We start from the raw sequence: 21,272 nt of genomic DNA, 5'->3' as shown, positions 1-21,272 counted from the left end.
GGTATTATCTTTTCAAGTGTACCACGTGTAAATCACTTGATTTAAATTGAGGAAAAATTGAATTTAATAGTTTTTAATATAATAGTATGAATGAAATTGGTAGTTTTTTTTTTAATGAATATAAAAATTTATTTTACCAAAAATATAATTTAAAGATTTAATTTTCACTCGGGAGGAGATAGAGAGAATCGACAATTCACCTACTATCATCCAAAAAAATTATGTAAGTGGACCGAAATAAGGACGACATTCTCCTTCACTTACAAGCAGGAAATTAAGCCTACAGGAACATCTGCATTAAATGAGGTAGACATGGCCTCTATTGGATTTGCATGTTAAACACGCATGACATGACCGAACGGCCACCAAACTCAACAGAATTACCGCACCTCATGGAAAGTGATCCTCTTTGAATTCTGTCTATCTAATTCTTATGATCCATAAATTCATATATTTGAAATTTGATCAAACGATTAAAAATATTATAACTTCTAATAAAACTTTTTATTTGTAACTGTTAAATCAAATTTTAAAAATTCAAATTTGTAGATCATAAGGTTTAGGTTAAAGGAATCCGAAAAGGATTCCTTTCCGAACCTCATAAGGCTTTGCAAAGCCCAAAGCTACAATCGAGACTTAGCAAGAATGGACAACGAATGATCGCACAAGATTCGTGACGAGATAGCAATTTTTATAATCATCACCTGTCATAGGCCATGATCTCCCATATCGTTCAGAGCCTTATTAAATATGAGATTCTTAATAAAGCCACTTATCATGTCTTCTCAAATCAAAAGAGATATTGATTTGATGCGCAACCATTATCATCAATAGTATTTCTTTTTATTTTTATAAGTAAGAGTTTTAAAATTTAATTTTTATTAAAAATAAATTTAAACCACATTATTACTTATTTATTATGAAACTATGTCCATCCTCTTTCCTGTAAATAATATCGTTAGTTTGAAAAATTAAAAAAATGATTTGATGCGCAAAATAATGAATCTCAAACCAATTTATAATAGACGAGTAAGAGCTAGTGTTTGCAACCAACCAACAAGCTTATGGTCATCATGACTTAATATTATCAGGTAATATGCTTAATTTATGCAATTTATGTGCGTTTTCTTTAACATGGCCAACCATAACAATTTGATATAGAACTCGACGTCTATAAGAGTCTTAATTTTAAAACTTCACTCTTACAAATAAAAAAAAAATACTATTCCATTGTAGTACCAAGCAGATACATGTGTTTAATACGAGCATCACAACATAAGAATTCGTTCAAGGTGAAAACCATCAATAGAAAGTTTCCGATGACCCAAAATTCTGATCTAGTAAAAATGTTAATGCAAGTCATTCACCACACTCATAGTTACTAACCAACTTCTCCAATAACTTTATTCACAAGGAAAATACAATCAAAACATTATACATTTGCTTAAAATTTATACGTGTGGTGGATTTATTCATCTTTAAATTATTTATTTATTTATTATTTTGTTGTGGGTTATCAGAAACTTCAACATGATTTCTCTCCAAACTATTTGCACAGAATCTCTACTACTTGCAACTTTACCATTTACTTCCATTCTATAATTTGTTCCGGACTCCGAGTTGATAATGCAAGGATTTGAACAAGCCACCAGTTTCTTTCGTCGTAAAATCTGTAAATACAGATTCTGCACTGGTGCTTTTATTAAGCTATGGATCTTCGACGGGAGAAAGTAAAAGGATGACTGAAGAATAACTTAGCATGGGATATAAATTGGTGTCGAGAAAGTGAGCATACTGTTTAACTGCGGTATCTCTTTCTGGAAGGTCGCTAGTAAGGAAGTCAAATGGTGCAGGCTTGCTGGTGTCGACCAAGGGCTCCCATCTGTATCCAGGCCTCTCTGGCAGAGAAATGATCACAGCTAAGTGGGTGGCATTGAAAGCGATATACAGCTCTCTCTTCACGGAGTCCATCTGGATTAACATGTAGAGTCACAGACCAGTTAAATAGCAGAAGTTTACAACCAAAACAACACAATAAGAGCTAGGACAAACACTTTTCTTCATCCAACCTATGTAATAGCTAGTGTTCTTAGACTGTCAACCTCAACCGTTCATCTTATTTGCCAAGCTATGTATCTAAGGCCATCTAATGAAGACCAAGACAACCCAATAAGATCCAAAAGAGAATCTATTAACCACAAGAATAACAAAAAAAATATGCTACTCCTATGATGACCCTGCTGCTAAATGTGGCACATTCTAAGAGGTGTGCATGCTAGGACAAACACTTTCTTCATCCAACCTATGTAATAGTTTTCTTAGACTGTGAACCTCGACCGACATTCAAACAAGAATTCATCTTATCTGCCAAGCTATGTATCCATGGCCAACCAACGAAGACTTAAGTTGAGGACCAAATTGTTGATTTATTAGATTGCCACACTATATATCCAACCTGCACATTGGGTGTAGTCTGGCATAAGTACATGAAAACAATGACAAAATTTACAAAAGAAATTAAAAAAAATTACTTATCATTGTACTTTTGTTACTTTTATATTTCTATACAAACTTTTTCATCGTAATTCGTGTAACCCTGCTATGACCTGTCATACTTTTACACAAGCATCACATGGGACACTAGTGTGCATTTGTCATATAAACAATGGAATGCACCTTTAGGTTTAAGTCTGTTCTAAAAATGGATAGAGTTAAATCTCCAAATTATAAGGCAAAGAACTCGTGTTCAAATTCAAACACCCTGCGCAGTCAAGGTTGATGGCTTCTTAATCTAGAGACCTACAAAAAGGTGTGCCAAGGCTCCTTTTAGGGCTCAAGCGTTGATTTGTAAATGTCGGAAAATGGGCAGGCCAGTTGGGAGCATTCAGAAGAACCCAGGATATACCATTTTCATGATACGTCTGATGGGGTACTTCCATGCAAGTTAAGACTTTTTTGTAACACAAGGGCATAAGGTCACTGTGGAAGTTGGAACATGGTAATCTTCCGCTTATCCCCATTTCAATAAGCAAGATACGATAATTAAAACTTGATTTTAAACTGCATCAGTCAAGGTGGTCAATACCAGAGTAAAGGCAACAAAGCGGCTTGTGTCAGACCAGTCTGGCACCCCAGGAGCATGACCATGCCACTGCAGCCTCTCTGCCGTTGGGAAGTCATTTAACCCAAGTGACTCGCATTCCCTGCATAATTTGCAGTGAAGAGATACAAAATATCAATAAAAAAGCACAGTATAATTACCTCCAACCAGTAATATAGATACATACTGGCGGAATTTGGTCATGAGGCAGCAAAATCTGAAAAAGTCCGATGAGGACTCTTCTTTCTTATCCCATCGAAAGTAATTAATCTACAGGACAGCAACAACCATAAAAATGAATAAAATAAAATAAAATAAAAAGAGGGTACGACAGAAAGTGTATTGACAAAGGTGTAGAGAAAAACATAATTATCATGGCAATATGTGTTGTTGTTTCCCCCTTTTGTATGGCCATATTCATCACCCATACACAGCATCGGGACACCCTGATACATAGAAAATTTTGGAATATGTAGTCAGTAAGTAGACAAAAAAGTATGCAACATCGTCAGCACAATCTACCTAGAAAGTGCTGCATTTAAACAATATCTACAGGGCAATGTAGAGTTCTGCTCCAAAAAACTACAAGATGCAAAATCAAGTTAATGTACAAATTCAGGCTCTTCTGTTATCTTTAGAATGAAAATTCAGCAGGATCCATTCTAAACTGGTGGGGTAGTACAAAAGAATCCATGAAACCCTTCTTAATTTAACAGGACAAAGATCAACACCATTCAGTGGTTAACCAATTTAGCAGAAGCACTCGTTTTCTATTTCTCCTTTATTTCCTTGCAGTGAAAACACACCAATGAAGAAATTGAGGTTTCACCATAAAACCAATTGGCAATATGAGAAGTAGCCCAACTTACTTATAAACTCATGCAAGGTCCCTCCTCCCATCAATGTAGGATCCATTCTCAACACGTCCCCTCACGTGTGGCGAATTTTCAAGTCTAATACGTGGACAACACAACGGGGTGACGTGGAGGGCGTGTAGCCATTTGGATTCACAGGTGAGACAACCTGCTCTGATACCACGAAGAAGTTGAGGTACCACCATAAAACCACTTGGCAATATGGGAAGTAACCCAACTTACTTATAAGTCCATGCAAAGTCCTTCCTCCCATCAATGAGGGATCCATTCACAACAACCAATTCTCATGCCCTACTATTTTGGTGTCCATGAACTTCAAAGATGCACATGCCCCTTCTCAGTTAATTGAAAATTTTTAATAAAAAATAAAATTCAGACTTGCATTACAAGAAATCAAGACCGACGTAGAAATGCTAAAATAAGGACGAGTCATAGTAGTCCTAATTAAGAGTCATAGTATAAGATGCACTATAACTGAACCTCAATTCGATAAAATAGCGATAAGAACAGCTTCTTACTTGGGAAACCATGAGGCAGACAAAAAAATTTCGCATTTATCATTTCCTCAGTTTCTTCACTGAAATGCTTGCGAACTCTCCCTCCTAAATAACAGTACTTTATAAAAAATAAAAAAAAAATACCCTGACATCATTAAGATTTATAACAAAAACACTTCAAGAGCTTAATTGGACGGAAAAAAAAAACTCATCTATCCAATTGTCATGCTCTACTTGCTTCTTAATTGTGAAATTCATTTGGTGTTACAAACTAAGTTGGGTTTTTCTCTAAAGTATAAGGTTTGAAGTGTTTTTCTATAGATTGTGATGTTATGGGAGGCTTATATGCGAAAAGCCCCTAAATGAAACACAACCATGGAGTACAAATCTAAGATACACGCACAAAAGGAGTCCATTTCCTGTAGGGCTGGCCAAGGGTCTAATTTATAAGATAACCCTTTTAATTGTTTCATGGGATAAGACAGAAAAAAACACCACAGAAGTGATGCGGAGTTTCTGTCCCATAAACACATGAAAAACATATTTCCCTTCTTCATGGGTAATCAACCTTCTAAAAGCAAGAAAAATCGATTCCTGGCCTAACAGATTAACGAGAAAATCAAACAGGGAAAAGAGGTCGAGTATGAGTGGAAACTATAAGACATAAGTGCAGAATATATATCATCATAAAGCCAGATGAGACATTTTAGACCTTAAGACTTTTAGCATGCCTGATCATAAGGATTACAGATGTGGTAACCTTATCACACAGACTACCATCAGCATCAAAGGCTATATCCAACCATCAGAGAATACATATTTATCAATATTCACCTGTCCACAGTTCCAGCTATTATTATGACGTTCTCCATCATTGTTGTCTTCTCCATTTGCCAGGTTATGTTTGGTGTTATAGGTTACTAAATCAGCTAAAGTAAAACCATCGTGTGTACCAACAAAATTGATACTATTCCATGGCCTCCCCCCTTCCTGGTCCAAAGAAATAATGAGTGTTAGAGAGAGAGAGAGAGAGAGAGAGAGAGAGAAGAAGAAGAAGAATAAGTGGAAGAAGCGCATACACAATGTTCCACATTCCAGGAGAGGATTCTCAAAGTGCAGAATATTAGTCATTGTCAAAAGAGACGGGAAAAACTTGAATTACCTGATATAAATTAGGGCTCCCACAAAGGCATTCAGCCAAAGCCCCAGAAAAGCCATCTGTACCCTTGATAAACTGCCGCACTGTGTCATGATACTGAAAGTTACAGGAATTTACGAACTGTATCAAACTAAAATATCAAGGTAAAACACAATCATTGCCTAACTGGCTTTGTGACTAACCTATAAAGTATACCACAAAGTCCACTTAGCAGGTTTCAGGACTCAAAAATGCTGGGGAATAAGGTCATGATTTATAACACCAGACGACAAAAAAGGTTTTAAGTAAACCCAAATGTTTCTGTCTCAAACATATTATTGCACTTTAATGGTTGGTTAGATTTTAGTGAGATAGATCAACTGGCCAAAAGTATGGGATGCCAATGGTCCAAAAAATAGAATAATTAGACTTGGTTATGTTGAACAAGATGCATTGGTAGATTGTTTAAGAGTCATTTGCATGAACTAATTCCAGATCAATGAATTAATAGGTTTAGGATACAGAAAGAGTTACCCCCCAATCACAACACCTGAAGAGGTGCCAACCCAACAACAAGAGAAGGAACTCTAATCTATTCTGATCATCTGATGTATGAAGCTCTCCAAAATCTAAAACACATGTAGGAAGAATCTCCTATTTCTGATTTAACTGATTAGCAAGCCCAATTTGTACTTGTCAGAAGGTTTCTCAACGATTAAACATTTGGACTGGATGGCCAGAAAATACTCTTCATGGATGTATGCTACAACTTAAGTTTGAATGTTTATTGTTTAATGGCACAGCCTTCCCAGATCCTTGTTCAGCCGGTACTATAATAGTGTGGAAAAGAAGATCGGGTCAATTAGGACTTGTCTTACCTGAAGAACATGTGGATGTCTTTTCTTCTGTTATTATGTTTTTTTTATCTCAGTCAGTATGGGTTAATTGAAATGACTACAAAACTATAATGTCTAAACATACCTTCCCATTCCATTCTGACCAACTACCCCAGTGAGGAAACATGCCAACTTGGTACAGGCCTCCTGCATCCCATGCTTCCTATAAGCTGTTTGGGAAAAGAAAAAAAACATAGATAGGTCGATCACTTATCCTTTAAATACTAGCACACTAGTAATAGTAATTTCCAATAAGCTGTAGAAATAAACAAAAGCTAAATTCATATGCAGGGCCAAATCATGGAAACCAGTAAGATAAATTCTCGTGCAGGATCATTAGGCTCAGCAAAATTCTAGAAGCAAGAATACCAAAAAAAAAAAAAAAGGCAAGGAAAATTATTATGGAAAATTCGAAACAACTTCAGAAAAACAAAGGAAATGGGACACTCGAGGAAGCACGAAGATAACATGAAATATGTTTTATGATTTAAAAGAGCATCACCTTGCTATGGTGTGGCGATGTCAAGGTAGTCCATGTTTCTAATCTATAAGCATCTCTCACTTGACTTAAACATGTCTATTAACTATTTTATGTCAGATTGATGATTAATAAGAACAAAATTAAGTATACCCCTTTCGATTTACTATTAAATTTCAATTCATAGAATGAAGATACGAACTTGATGAAATAACTATTCCGGACTGATTAAGTAGTACAGAATGAATTAGATGGGCTTTGAAAATTGACCAAGGTGAGTTGAGTCTCATATTTCTTCTTAATCCAACTGTATCAATAATCTTAGAAATACTGATAAATATGTGTAATTCAATAATCTATGTTCTAGAATGTAGACATAGGGATGCTGATAAATATGTGTAATTCAAATGACCCTTCAAAATCTTAGAAATACTGATAAAAAGGTTTAATGTAAGAACTTTCACTCCATGAAGTATTGGGTCATTACTTATCATGTCAACCCAATGGTGGGGTAACAAGAGGGGTTCCAGTTGTCAAAAAGTCACCTTCTATTGCACTCCCATATACATTAATTGCATCCCAGAGACTGGACAAAGAAGTGAAGATAAAACGACTGAAATAACACCAGTGTCCAGTATAAACTGATTCATAATACAGCATCTGGCAGAGACCTGCTACCCCTGGTCATAATAGAAGCAAGATCAAAGCAGAACGCATCCACATGCATCTCTGTTACCCAATATCTGTTGCGCAGAAAACGAAAACAATGACCTTTCTACCATTTGGGGTATATAAGTAGCAGATGATGGTTACGGAAAAAAAAATTCAATAGTTAAACACAACCACACTTCAAAATCATAGACATAACATCAAAATTATCAAAAAGTGATAAACAACACAGGATAGAGTTGCAATTTTTCAGACAAATGATGGAAGAGAGGATAGATAGCAGACAACAAGAAAAAGTGAGTGAGATTCATTCAGATATAGCAGTGGCAGGGCATCTTATCAAAGCACTTGCCAATGTAGGAGTACATAAGCCAACTAGCATATGAGTTGTCAACTATAAACAATTTTTTTTCTCTTCCAGAGACATGGAGTGAGTGAGCTTACAAGAACATTAATTTGCTAGTTCCTTGCCACAATAATTACAGAGGGAGAATGTCATATAGAGACAATCTGACAATGACATGATTCAAAAGCACAATTGGGTTCTGAACTGGCACTATTACATGACTATGCACAACATTAGGTCTCAGAGTCACAATGCGAGAAGTTAAAGTTGTCAATGCCTGCATGACCAAATAATATATGAAGCATGACACAGCCTTGGCTTCCATAATGTAGATTATCTCCGGGAACTATAAATAATTTCCACATATCAAATTCACCAATGCAAATTTCAATTGATAGGAAATTCTATCGGATAAAAGCAAGACTGAAGATTCGGGAAATTCTACCTCAAGCAGTCTACAATAAACTGGCGCACAACAGGATAGTTGCAATTGAATGTGTTACCGCATCCCGAATAATTATAGAACTCTCCCTGTCAAGAATAAAGGGACAACAGATTGAGTTCACAATGTATGAATGAAGAGACACCAAATAAAAAACGATGGCACCAGAAAAATGAAAAATGTCACATATTTTTCAGTTTAGGACACAAATGGATTCTAGGTCTGGGGCATACAACGCAAACCTGACCTTGGTATGGTCTTCCAATTCAATATGCATATAAGTTATATGTTCAACGATCAATATCAATCGACCTGCTTTAGTAGATATTTGAAATATGATTACAAACAAAACATAACAGCATATACTTTTCTGCTGCTCCATTTCAGATTGACCATTTATCAGCTATGTAATTCATGAAAATTCTCCTCATAAAAAAGAACTCTCCGGAGTAAAAAACTGAAAAAGGGGATAAGTATGATACTGATAAAACTGAATGAGCTACTATTGACAGAGAGATACCAAATTGGCCCACCACATGACCGCGAGACTTGTAAATCACTTGTGTTTTAAACAAATTTACCACAAGCAGTAGGGTACACATCATTCCCTTAGGAAAAACTATATCTTACTGTTTTTCCCCCTCAGTTTGCGCTGCTTTTATTTGGATAGAATAAATACAAACTTAATTTTATTTATTGAATATGAAAGAAAATCTATGAAAACGGACATAAACTTACTTTCTTTTTGCTGAATATGGTTGATGCTTGATAGACAGACATTAGAGGACAAGACTTAAATCTACTACCAAATTCACTTCGAATTAGAAAACTTCACTTGGAGAGAAAGCAGCTAATTGCATCATATAAAAGCATGCTCTTCTTCAACAAAACAAACCACAGAATAGAAGCTTATGAGATTAAAGCAAACATCCAATTACATGGAACAACATAAATAGCAATAGCAAATAAACCCACCATGTTAAACGCATTAAAATTGTCCTCAACTAGATTCAGGGACCATAAACATTTAAAGTATTGAACAAGATCAACAAAGGAGAAAACCAATAAATATGAGAAGCACATGATTTCCTCAGGAAAATAAGGTTTGAAAGAGTAAAACATAGTATGAAGTCATAGCACACAAAAAAGTTAATAATTTCAGAGCTATACCTTAGGCGCAAGCATGTAATAGACACTATTATAAGCAACTCTAAAAGGTTGAAATTTTCAGCCCATTTTTGGAGTTCTTTTCAACAAGGTGCATATACTCTTATGGTAGACAGCACCCATGAATCGATTCTACTCTAGAAAGTTAGCGTCTACAGATTTTGATTTTAGAAGATTTGTTTCGAGTTACAATCTAGATTGTTGTCTTGCATACACATAAAGAAAACAATGTGTTGGGTTGTCCAGCCCATGATCAGTTTCCTAAACTTAATAGAACTAATCATCTATGAGGATATGAATCCTGCTCCCAAATGTGTTGCTTTCCCAATTGAAGAAGGTTGGACATACTTGGTAATGAGATTCTAATTAGGATTAGATTTCTTAATTGATGAAGCCACTACCGTAGCTATATAAGAAGGCACTGCGCTCATTTACCTGTAACAGTAAGTAACAGAACAATGTTCAGCACACCATTCAAAGAGTTTGAATGAGAGAATGTTGTAGGGCAAGGTGTGTGAAAGAGAGAGGAAAAGAGATGAGAATGCTCTTTTTTTTATCCTGTTCTTTTTATTTGTTCGTCGAGCCTTGAACCTAGATGCTTGATAAGATGTTTGGTTGTTGATACGAGCATTATACGCATACAAATTAAACCCTATTTGTGACAATTGTAGTAATGATGTAAGTAGGGATCGTTCTAACCGGGGATTAACTAGGGATGCTAAACACTTGACTTAAATAAATAAAACTAACTTTTAAAACACTAAGACAAACTTAAAAGACTCAAAACAAGTTCAAAAGACTCCAAATACTTTAAAAACATAAAATAAGACAAATCAAATGATTAAGACTTAACAAAATAAGGGGGGGGAAGTTTGATTTGACGAAAATTGAAATAACAAAACAAGTTAATAAACTAAGCAAATTGTAAAACGAATAAACGTAAATATGAATGTGATGAAAATATGGATGATGGAATAGCCAAGGGGTTCTTCTCCACACATGTTACACTTGCAATACAAGATTGATTTTCGGTTGGTCTTTCGATAAATTATGAAACTCAATGCTCCAAGTTAATTAGGTTCGCTTAAATTAACTTTCAGATTTCCCTAGATTCATTGGATTGAATGGAATACGCATTACAACCAAATTATTCTTAATCAAAGTCCCTAACTATGGAATACGCATGATAGAGACATTCAACAAAGATCATTAAGTCCAACGGAAATCATAAACATTGACGAGGCATTCGTTACTATGGAATACGCATGAAACTTATGCCAAGAATTCGTTTAACGCGATTGTTTATAAGCGTCATATTCATGCATGAAAATTAAGCTTGCAATCTCAATGAACATACATAAATACGTTATCAATCAAACAGTTAAACGAATTGAATCCACAACTTATGAAATTCCAACCAAAAGTAATCAATTCATATTGCAAATATAAACATAGTTTCGAATCACCCCCTAGCTAAAGGGGGTTTAGTTCCTCATAAGTTTGAAATCAAAGAAACCCCTAAACATTCCAACAACTCAAACGTGAATTGTATGAACGTTTAGGCACTCTTCTCTTCCACTCTTATACGTACAAAACAAAGAGAATTAAATTTAAACTTTGAAATCAAAGAAACACCTAAACATTCCAACAACTCAAACTTGAATTGTATGAACGTTTAGGCACTCTTTTCTTCCTCGTTGTTGTAGCACAAGGTCTAAGGTGAGGTTTGGGGGATTATGGAAATGGATGAGGAGTGGTTTGGAAAATGGATGAGGAAAGATAGAAAATGGAAAGAAACTCACGGCTAGGGAAGGAATGGAAGTGTTTGTGGTGTGTTGTGTATGAAATGAGATGCCCATTGAATGAATGAATGCAAGGGTATTTATAGGAGTGGTGGAGGGAACATATGGCTGTTTGTTTAAGATGCAAGTGGCTAATTAATGATGGAAAATCAATTAGGAAAACATGTGAAAACTGGAATTGCATGTGAAGGTGTTGGAATGTGCTGAAAATGCAAAGGGGATACACGGCTTTGAGAAGCTTTCTTGCTCATTTTCTGAATGCAATGATGAAGAGTTTAATAATTAATGCATGTAGGTGGCTGAAATGATGAAGAATGAGTGGTGGAAATGAAAGGGAAAGCTAGAAAGACATGTGAAGATGCTGGAATTGTGAGTAGGCCACGGCAATGTTTGTGGAATTGCATGTGAATGCTGTTTTGGTGCTGAAAATGGAATGGGAAAGCCACGGCATTGAGTTTGGAAATGAATGATTAAATGTGCATGGCTTGAATGATGAAGAATAAAGGGTGCATGAGTGAATGATTGAATGTGCATGTGGGTGAATGTGAAGGGAATGCATGTGAGGATGCTGGAAATGCAATGGAACTCACGGCACAAGGGTTCTTTGGTGATGAATGTGGTTGATTTAATGGAGGAACAAGTGCATGTGTTGAATTGGTGGTGCATGTGATTAAAGATGGAGAAGGTGGTGTAATGATGAAGTGGAATGGCTGAAAATGCAAGGGGGAGTGAAGGCCACGGCAAAGGTGTTTTGGTGCATGTGTTGGCTGTTTTGTTTGTTGGTTAAAGCTTGTGTTTGCATGTGAATGTTGTTTGTGTGAAGTGTGTGAATGTGCATGTGTTTTTAAAGAATGAATGGTGGTATAATGATGAAGTGTGATGAGTGATAAGTGTATGATATGTTGAGTGATATGTTGAGTGGTAAGATAAGCGGTTATTGATATGTAGATGAATGAATGATATGATAAGTAATAAATATATGATATGTGGTGATGATAAGATAAGTGTATGATATGATAAGTGGTGAATGAAGGAGTGGAATGTTGGAATGTTATGCACGACTAAGGATATATGAAAGGTTTAAAAATCCTAAAACTAAAGGGAACAAGGTTACAACACTTTGGTCTTCAATTAGGTTTTCAATTTCGTCCAACACTTTGGCTCCAAGCATAAGTTTTCCATCCTTAGCCCAAAAGTGCTCCAAAAGTCTCCAAAATGCATCTTTTTGCTCCTTTAGCCCTTTCGACCTACAAACACACGAAAATAGCTTAAAGCACTAAAATAACTAAAGAAACATAACGTAAATGCACGAGAACAAGCCATTTAAGTCGCATGAAAATGCTCCTATCAGTTGTACCCATTATTTATATAGTTGGGATTTTTTGTTGCTGCCCCGTGTTTGTAAGCACATAGCCAAACCATATTCATTTTATATTATGGCTTACTTTCTTGCGTTTGTTTGTTCTTCCCATTCTTAAACAATTTCAAGACACAACGTACATAGAAGACAGAAGTATTGCACTTGCAGTCACCCAAGACAGAATTGTAGCTGAAGTACTCCAACTCATTGAACTCATGACATGGCATTAACTCTAAACAATTGATCCCGAGCTCCTACAAAACAAACAAAACCTAATAAGAACATCCACATGCTAACTCTAAACTGTTGATCATATTATTTGTGGTAGATAAGCACTTAAAACACTTTACGTAATAAAGAATATTATTCCTCTTCCATGCATGAAATGATGATTCTTCTTTATTTGGGAATACACTACAAAGTCGTTAAAGAGATACTATCATGTAACTTCATTCCAGTAAACACCAAAATCGGCGAGGACTTTGGTACAACAGAAAGTGTCAAGTTTGTGACCTTCGCTAGGTTGCTCTGGTCATTAGTGTGGATAAGTATGTAAATGAATAGAGACAGGGAAGCAAATAACACAAGATGTACGTGGTTCACCCAGACTGGCTACGTCCACGGAGTAGACGAGTTCTCATTAGTTGTGAAGGGTTTACACAAATACATAGGTTCAAGCTTTCTTTTAGTGAGTTCTAGTGAATAGTTTAGTACAAATGACATTAGGGATTATTGTGGGAGAATGATCCCCTTTCATAGAAGAGAGTTTCTAGTTTTGTTCTGACATTGACACGTGTCGTGTTGTGATTGGCCTCTGATATCGACATGTGTCGCGCTGTGATTGGTTTCTGATACCGACATGTGTCGTGTTGTGATTGGCCTCCTGGTTGGAGGAAAAGTCTTGTGGGTCCTTGACGGTATGTTGTTGACCGGTGCTTATTAGTTTCAGGATTGGTCAAGTATGGTACAAACAGTGCTCCCTTAAGTTCCCAAGTGAGGGAAGCTCCTCGGTTAGGGACTTGCAAGATCCAAGCCATTGAGTAATCACGAAACTTCCAAGTACCGAAGTGTGGTGTCGCCTTCACTTGCCTTCTCTGTCCTGTAAGTAGATGTGGCATTTTCTCTTGGAAGTACTTTTCCTTCATCCAGGAGTGGTATCTTTAGTTGGTGTTGACGCACAAGGTAATGTATCATTTTCATTTAAAGCTTACTTGTAGTTTCGGGTTTGGTCAAGTGCGATACAAACCATATAGTAGGAGTCCCTTAAGTCTCTAAGCAGGGAGATCTACCGAAGGAGGTGACAGACAAGGTAAGCAATCAAGGTTCCAAGCAATCAGTCTCAAATCGGTAAGTTGATCTTGGGTTCCGGCTGATTGTACTCATTCTCCCTATTTCTCATTCAGCAACAAGGATAAAGAGAAGAAACAGGGAGAAGAGATGATATGAGGTATTCTTGTTTTTGGAGAAGACGGACGAATCGGCATGTGCTTTGTTGTACTTGACTTTCCATAGGTGTATTCTTGAACTGGGCTGGAGGATTTTCTGGTTTCCTCTAAAGAAGCGAGCCGACTCCAGAATTTGAGGGTCAAAACAAGTCCGTCAAACCTGGAGTATGTTCGATCCTGATGATATGAGATATTTTTGCTGTTTGACAAAGTAGTAGATGTGGTATGGCGAAGCTTTGTTCTTCGACAACGGTGTTGGCAAATGGCTGTTGAGGCTTCTCGATCTCTTCAATTAGAGCAATGATGCCGAGCCTGGATTTTTTATTTTGTTGAAGTTTGCATGTTGAAACTTCGTGGGTGGACCCTGTACGTTGAAGCAGTGCTCCCTTAATTTCTTGAGTGAGGAAAACTTCTCGATTGGGGACTTGAAAAATCCAAGGCACTGAGTAGTCACGAAATTTCTAAGTACCAAGGTGTAGTGGTATATGGTAGAAGTCCCCCAAGTCTCCGGTCGAGAGAGTTGACGAGGGAGGTGTCTTGCTAGTAGGCAATTTTCCAAACAAAATTTCACCATTTTCCTTTCTAAGTGGTTGCCCAAAATTCCTCCTTCATATATATTTGGTATGAAAGTAGTTAGGTCCAAAGAAAGGGAGGCCTGGGCTTATTTCTTTCTTTCTTTCTTTCATTTTTTTTTTTAATGGGTGAAGTTTTGTAGGTGAAGCTTTTGTATTGAAGTTTTTGTATTGAAGCTTTTGTGTTGAAGCTTTTGTATTGAAGTTTTTGTATTGAAGTTTTTGTATTGAAGCTTTTGTGTTGAAGCTTTTGTATTGAAACTTTATGGGTGAAGCTTTGGTGTTGAAGCTTTTGTGTTGAAGCTTGTAGGTGAAGCTTTTGTATTGAGGTTTTGTAGGTGAAGCTTTTGTGTTGAAGCTTTTGTGTTGAAGCTTTTGTATTGAAGCTTTGTTGGGCACCATAACTTGATTTTGCTTCACACTATCTTGATCAAGAGTGTGAAGCTTTTGAGAATTGTAGTTGCTCTCCATTAATGAAGCTTTGTAGGTGAAGCTTTTGTGTTGAGGCTTTGTAGGTAAAACTTTTGTGTTGAAGCTTTGTAGGTGAAGCTTTTATGTTGAGGCTTTGTAGGTGAAGCTTTTGTATTGAAGCTTTGTAGGTGAAGCTATGGTGTTGAAACTTTGTAGGTGGAGCTTTTGTGTTGAAGCTTTGTAGGTGAAGCTTTTGTATTGAAACTTTGTAGGTGAAGCTCGTGTTGAAACTTTGTAGGTGAAGCTTTTGTGTTGAAGCTTTGTTGGGCACCATAAATTGATTTTGCTTCACACTATCTTGATCAAGAGTGTGTGAAGCTTTTGAGAATTGTAGTTGCTCTCCATTGATGAAGCTTTGTTGTTAAAACTTTGTTTGATGTTGAAACTTTGTAGGTGAACCTTTTGTGTTGAAGCTTTGTTGGGCACCATAAATTGATTTTGTTTCACACTATCTTTATCAAGAGTGTGTGAAGCTTTTGAGAATTGTTGTTGCCCTTCACTTGTTGAAGCTTTTGTTGGCACCATAAATTGATTTTGCTTCACACTATCTTGATCAAGAGTGTGTGAGGCTTTTAACATTTGTTGTTGCCCTCCATTTGTTGAAGCTCTTGTGGTGAAGCTTTTGTATTGAAGTTTTGTAGGTGAAGCTCTTGTGTTGAAACTTTGTAGGTGAAGCTTTTGTGTTGAAACTTTGTTGGGCACCATAAATTGATTTTGCTTCACACTATCTTGATCAAGAGTGTGTGAGGTTTTTGACATTTGTTGTTGCCCTCCATTTGTTGAAGCTCTTGTGGTGAAGCTTTTGTGTTGAAACTTTGTGGGTGAAGCTTTGAGGTTGAAGCTTTGTTGGGCACCATGAATTGATTTTGCTTCATACTATCTTGATCAAGAGTGTGTGAGGCTTTTGACATTTGTTGTTGCCAGATTTGTTAAAGCTCTTGTGGTGAAGCTTTTGTGTTGAAGCTTTGTAGGTGAAGCTTTGAGGTTGAAGCTTTGTTGGGCACTATGAATTGATTTTGCTTCACACTATCTTGATCAAGAGCGTGTGAAGCTTTTGAGAATTGTAGTTACCCTCCATTTGTTGAAGTTGTTGAATTTCCCAATTTCCTTTTTTTTTTTTTTTTTTTTTTGGGGTGGGGGAAATTAGAAATTTGAAAATGTGGGAGAGACAACATATACAAATTTTGTGGAAGAGAGACAACATATACAAATTTTGCTTCCACACTGTTGAGCAAGAGATTGTGATGCAAGCTATACCTTGTAGTAGTCGAAGGTTTGGATGAACCATATAAATTGAATTTGCTTCGAACAGTCTTGATCAAGAGTGTGTGAAGCTTTCTACGAGCTGTAGTGTTTGCATTGTTACAGAGGAGAAATGTCTGAAGCAGATGTAAGAGGGCTGATGAGCTTGATCTTCGTATACCATGCACTGAAGCCATTGTTGGCTTGCAATAAGACTTTGTTGGTGACTATACTCTTGTTAGGCATAAGTGCTCCCCTAGTTGAGTTGTAAAGCTTGAGGGTTTTTGATTATTTATGAATGTTAGGAGTTCACATGTACAAGTTGTACCACTCGTCTTCTGGTTGGTGGAATGAATGGTGAGTTGCTTTCATCACTTGGTTAGTGGTACGAATGTGAGTTCCTTTATCACCTTTCATCACATTTCACCACCTGGTTGGTGGCACGAAGATGAGTTCCTTCTTCATTTAGTTGATGGTATGAGTGACAAGTTGCCAAATGATGTTAGAGTACTGGTTGTACATTTCATCACCTAGTTGGTAGCACGAAGATGAGTTCCTTCTTCACTTGGTTGGTGGCATGAGTGATAAGTTGCCAAATGATATTAGAGTACGGATTGTACATTTCATCACCTGGTTGGTGGCATGAAGTTGAGTACGAGTTGTACATTTCATCACCTGTTTTGTGGCATGAAAATAAGTTCCTTCTTCATCTGGTTGGTGGCATGAGTGACAAGTTGTCAAATGATATTAGAGTCCAGGTTGTACATTTTATCACCTGGTTGGTGGCATGAAGGAAAGTACAAGTTGTACATTTCATCACCTCGTTGGTGACATGAAGATGAGTTCTTTCTTCACATTTCATCACTTGGTTGGTGAGAATAAGGACGAGGTGTCGAGACACATTGTAGCAAGTGTCGAATGACAAAAAGTATGTTGAACCCTTTCGAAGCACAGTTGGCTTATGTATAGATGTGTTGAAATGTATGATGTTTATGTATGAATGTGTTGGAATGTATAATATTCATGTTTATTGACATGAGTGATGCTTATGAATGTTTTGCTATGCATGAAGGGATCCATACTTTTGATATGTGAACCATGTTGGTTGTAACACTTAGTATCACGTACTTTGTGTCAAAGTACGCATGTTGAAGCTCTGAGTTGGAGTATAGGGGTAGGTCAGTGCAGACCAAGTGTTCTAGTGCTAGGAATGCAAAAGACTCAGAAAAAGTTGTCTGAATTCCCTCTTCTTTAAACATTTGCCGAATGACTTGTGTGACAAAAGATCTCAAGTGGTTGAGAGTCAAAACATTTGTAATGTGTATGCCTTCTTATAATAGCATTTCCTTCAGTACCTAATCCTCCACTTTGAAAAAGTGAGGCTTGGCCTTATAGTCATAATAGTCAACGGTATGTTCATCCCTGGTTGTCTTAATACGAACTTTTATCCCTCTTGTTGTAATAGGCTTGGTGAGAGTAAAAATTCTTCCTCTTACCAAGAGACAAATACGTTTGGTGACTTAGCGAGTAGCTAAATGAGGCAGGAGATGATGCAATAGGGGTCTGAATGGCCAAGATCTCCTCACTTAGTAGAATTTGACTTCTACTTCCTACTTGTTGATAGGGGTTAACCATATGGGGGTTCCCTTGGTATGTCCTTGCTTCGGCGGAGGCATGGTTGTAAATCTGTGTCATCACCCCAGAGTAAGTCTTCCAAGTGTTGGCATTGATCATGTACTTGAAGAAACAATCACATAGGCCTGCCGTGAAGGCTTTAATGGCGGTCTTGTCATCTACCTCAGCGCAGTGAGAATACTTATGGCTAAAACGGCCTGCATACTTTCATAGTGACTCGTTTGGCTTCTGGCTAATAGTGTACAAGTCATCTGCGGAATGTAAGCGATCTGTCTGGAAGATGTGTTGAGAGATAAACAGTTTCCTCAGTTCCTCAAATGAGTCTACTGTCTCAGGTGGAAGACGACAATACCAATTCAGAGCTCCACCAGAGAAGGTAGAGGGGAAGAGAAGACATCGTTCTTTGTTGGTGTGCATCCGATATGCCATGGTGGACTCAAAGAGGTTAAGGTGTTCAATCGGGTCCTCCCTTCCAGTGTAGAGTTGTAAGCCAAGCTTCTGCTTTGTCTTTGCTTGGACGGGGTGTCGAGGATCCTCCTTGTAAGAGGGTCAGGCCTAGGTTGGTTCCAGTCAAGTATTTCGGCCTGACGTTCGGCCTTCAACTTGTTTACTTCCTCAAGGAGTTGTAGGACAAAGGGTCCTGAGTGGAGTCAGGTACTGCTGGATTTTTCTTCCGTAAGTCTCCATCTCCTCTTGGAAGTAGGAAAGCTTGATCAAGGGCATGAGATTTTTCTTTGGACTCACCATACTGACTTCCAGGGCGAGCTTGTCGAAACGCCCCCGAGTCTCATGTACCTTCATATTCCTGTAGGACATGTCGCTCATTCCCTAGATTGGCAGTTGGCTTGGGGCATGAGAGATGACTGAATCTTTCAGAAACCCTTGAGTTATTGACCTTCGAGCTTATGTGGATAGGGTTATCTCGACGTTGCCTCAGGAAGTCCCGACAGTTGGGATAAACGACTTTTGATCCTTCTACTCTTTCTGCAAGAAAGTGCCTTCCTCCACTTCTCCTGCTTCGGGTCAAAGCAGCTGGGTCGAGAGAGGTTTCATGTTGATCAACACCTTGATGAGTAACTCGCTCCTCATTAGGGATATCCATGTTGAAGACATGTGATCCCTCGTGTTGGGGGACACCCAGGTGGTGGTTGACTTCCTCAGGGACAATGAGTTCGTGTGTTTGAGTATGCCTAGCTTCATGGAGCATCCTGAAAAGCTTCTCATACTGCTCCTGGAGGATCTCATTCTTTATCGCTATCTTGTTGTTCTGAGCCTCTAGCTCATCGACTTTAGCCTGAAGAGCACACTTCTTTCGTTCCTTCTTTCGTTGCTTTGCACTAAGTGCGAGGGGGATGTCGTTTTGCGTGCTGTGGCTCCCTTCACTCCCCATGTTGGAGAGGGGTGCCTAGTCGAAAGAATGTGTATGAATGGTGGAAACCAGCTTGACAAAGCTGGAGATAGTAGGAATAAGTTCGATTCCCACAGACGACGCCAAATGTTGATGCACAAAATCGGTGAGGACTTTGGTACAACAGAAAGTGTCAAGTTTGTGACCTTCGCTAGGTTGCTTTGGTCATTAGTGTGGATAAATATGTAAATGAATAGAGACAGGGAAGCAAATAACACAAGATGTACGTGGTTCACCCAGACTGGCTACGTCCACGGAGTAGAGTTCTCATTAGTTGTGAAGGGTTTACACAAATACATAAGTTCAAGCTCTCTTTTAGTGAGTTCTAGTGAATAGTTTAGTACAAATGACATTAGGGATTATTGTGGGAGAATGATCCCCTTTTATAGAAGAGAGTTTCTAGCTTTGTTCTGACATTGACACGTGTCGTGTTGTGATTGGCCTCTGATATCGACATGTGTCGCGCTGTGATTGGCTTTTGATACTGACATGTGTCGTGTTGTGATTGGCCTCCTGGTTGGAGGAAAAGTCTTGTGGGTCATTGACGGTATGCTGTTGACCGGTGCTTAGTAGTTTCAGAATTGGTCAAGTATGGTACAAACAGTATATAAATAAAATCATATTTTGTCCCTCATCTATAACAGAAAAGTGAACCTTTTTGTTTGGTTGATGGCTCGTGGGAAAGTGAATACTAGTGACATGCTCCAAATAACACAACCTTTAACCTTATATTAGTAATTAACAATGGCATATTTTGCATAAAGGGACTGAGAAGAGTTCTGATCATCTTGCACTGCCCCAATCTCAACACAAATCTAAGTTAGGTTGATAGGTGCCAACAAAAAGGCAATGGCTTCAACATGACCTAAGTCCCCAACTCCGGTTGTGCATATCATATGTCCAATGGGCTTCCAATGCACCATGCACGCTCAAACAACCCAAGATTGTTTTACAGTATTAATTTGAAATAAAAATATATACCACCCTACCTAGCGAAACAAACCTCCCTATGAAGCAGTTTTCAGAATTTTTCCAGAATTTCTTTGAACCACTGACCTTTAAATGATCAAATTTCTCCACCAAACCAAGGTATGTACCAGGAAAGTCAGTCACGCTCGATTCATGCCTTGTGAACCCTCGCACATGCATTTCATATATGATAAGATCTTTTAGTGGATATTTAAGTGGTAAATCTCCTTCCCAGTCAAACTGAAATCAAAAGGAAGAACCAGTGTTGGAAAATATTCCAGATCATATAAGACAAATGCAAAATGATTTATTTGCAAATTTAGCGTTGTCCAAAATAATTCTGTTGAACTGTTTCCTAAAAAGATTTCCATGGGAGTGAAAATACAAGTTATAGGTTTACGTTGACATTGTTATTTAAATATTGTGAAATAAAAGATTAGAGAAACCAAAAACGGAGGCCAGTTATAGGTTCCTCTCAGGCTAAAAACAATCATGGGATGATATTTCAAACTTATAACTTTGACCTGAAAGCAACAAACTTTGAAAAGGAAAAGTTTGGTATTTTTTTTTCCCTTTTTCTGTTACATCACAAGGGTATCAAGCTAAGAAAGCAGTATGCAATTTAAACTTATTCAACATAAATCTAGCTTGTAGTCTCCTCCTCCCATCTCCAACCTACAAAAACAGAAATGGAAACTTGAACATAATTTCCAGGCATCAAAGACCTATGACAAGGCAGGTATAGAGGCTCCCCATGTAG

General features: G+C 37.6%; 1 protein-coding gene and 1 long non-coding RNA gene across 4 annotated transcripts; both read right to left on the bottom strand.

Annotated features, from left to right (window-relative positions):
- Window positions 1-1,471: 1,471 nt before the first annotated feature.
- On the bottom strand, window positions 1,472-6,669 carry LOC137731905 (isoamylase 1, chloroplastic-like). 3 transcript variants are annotated; one of them, XM_068471161.1, is made up of 9 exons: window positions 6,592-6,669; window positions 5,635-5,727; window positions 5,307-5,462; window positions 4,494-4,590; window positions 3,623-3,682; window positions 3,466-3,546; window positions 3,288-3,370; window positions 3,086-3,203; window positions 1,472-1,971 (listed from the first exon to the last, which is right to left on the bottom strand). In XM_068471161.1, exons 6-9 carry the CDS (start codon window positions 3,535-3,537, stop codon window positions 1,708-1,710), a joined length of 537 nt encoding a protein of 178 aa, XP_068327262.1. In that variant the 5' UTR covers window positions 3,538-3,546; window positions 3,623-3,682; window positions 4,494-4,590; window positions 5,307-5,462; window positions 5,635-5,727; window positions 6,592-6,669; the 3' UTR covers window positions 1,472-1,707. The 3 variants fall into 3 exon arrangements, with proteins under 3 accessions (XP_068327262.1, XP_068327261.1, XP_068327260.1); XM_068471160.1 differs by having other exon boundaries at window positions 3,466-3,682; XM_068471159.1 differs by lacking the exon at window positions 3,623-3,682.
- Window positions 6,670-7,455: 786 nt separating this feature from the next.
- On the bottom strand, window positions 7,456-9,412 carry LOC137730700 (uncharacterized). Its single transcript, XR_011068205.1, has 3 exons — window positions 8,445-9,412; window positions 7,656-7,727; window positions 7,456-7,570 (listed from the first exon to the last, which is right to left on the bottom strand). It is a non-coding gene; the product is annotated as an uncharacterized lncRNA (long non-coding RNA).
- Window positions 9,413-21,272: the final 11,860 nt, after the last annotated feature.

The sequence above is a fragment of the Pyrus communis genome, chromosome 4 (assembly GCF_963583255.1).
Source record: "Pyrus communis chromosome 4, drPyrComm1.1, whole genome shotgun sequence".
Taxonomy (NCBI): domain Eukaryota; kingdom Viridiplantae; phylum Streptophyta; class Magnoliopsida; order Rosales; family Rosaceae; genus Pyrus; species Pyrus communis.
Note: the sequence above shows the minus strand (reverse complement) of the source record. Positions and strands in the feature narration are given on the sequence as shown.

What these genes read in the sequence shown, in the direction of transcription:
- LOC137731905 (XM_068471159.1), bottom strand. Translation starts at nt 4,529, where the DNA reads ATGCGAAATTTTTTTGTCTGCCTCATGGTTTCCCAA. An exon ending in TCTGCCTCATGGTTTCCCAA is followed by an intron (nt 3,547 to 4,493) that starts GTAAGAAGCTGT and finishes TCTATGTATCAG; the next exon opens with GGTGTCCCGATGCTGTGTAT. An exon ending in CTCATGACCAAATTCCGCCA is followed by an intron (nt 3,204 to 3,287) that starts GTATGTATCTAT and finishes CAAATTATGCAG; the next exon opens with GGAATGCGAGTCACTTGGGT.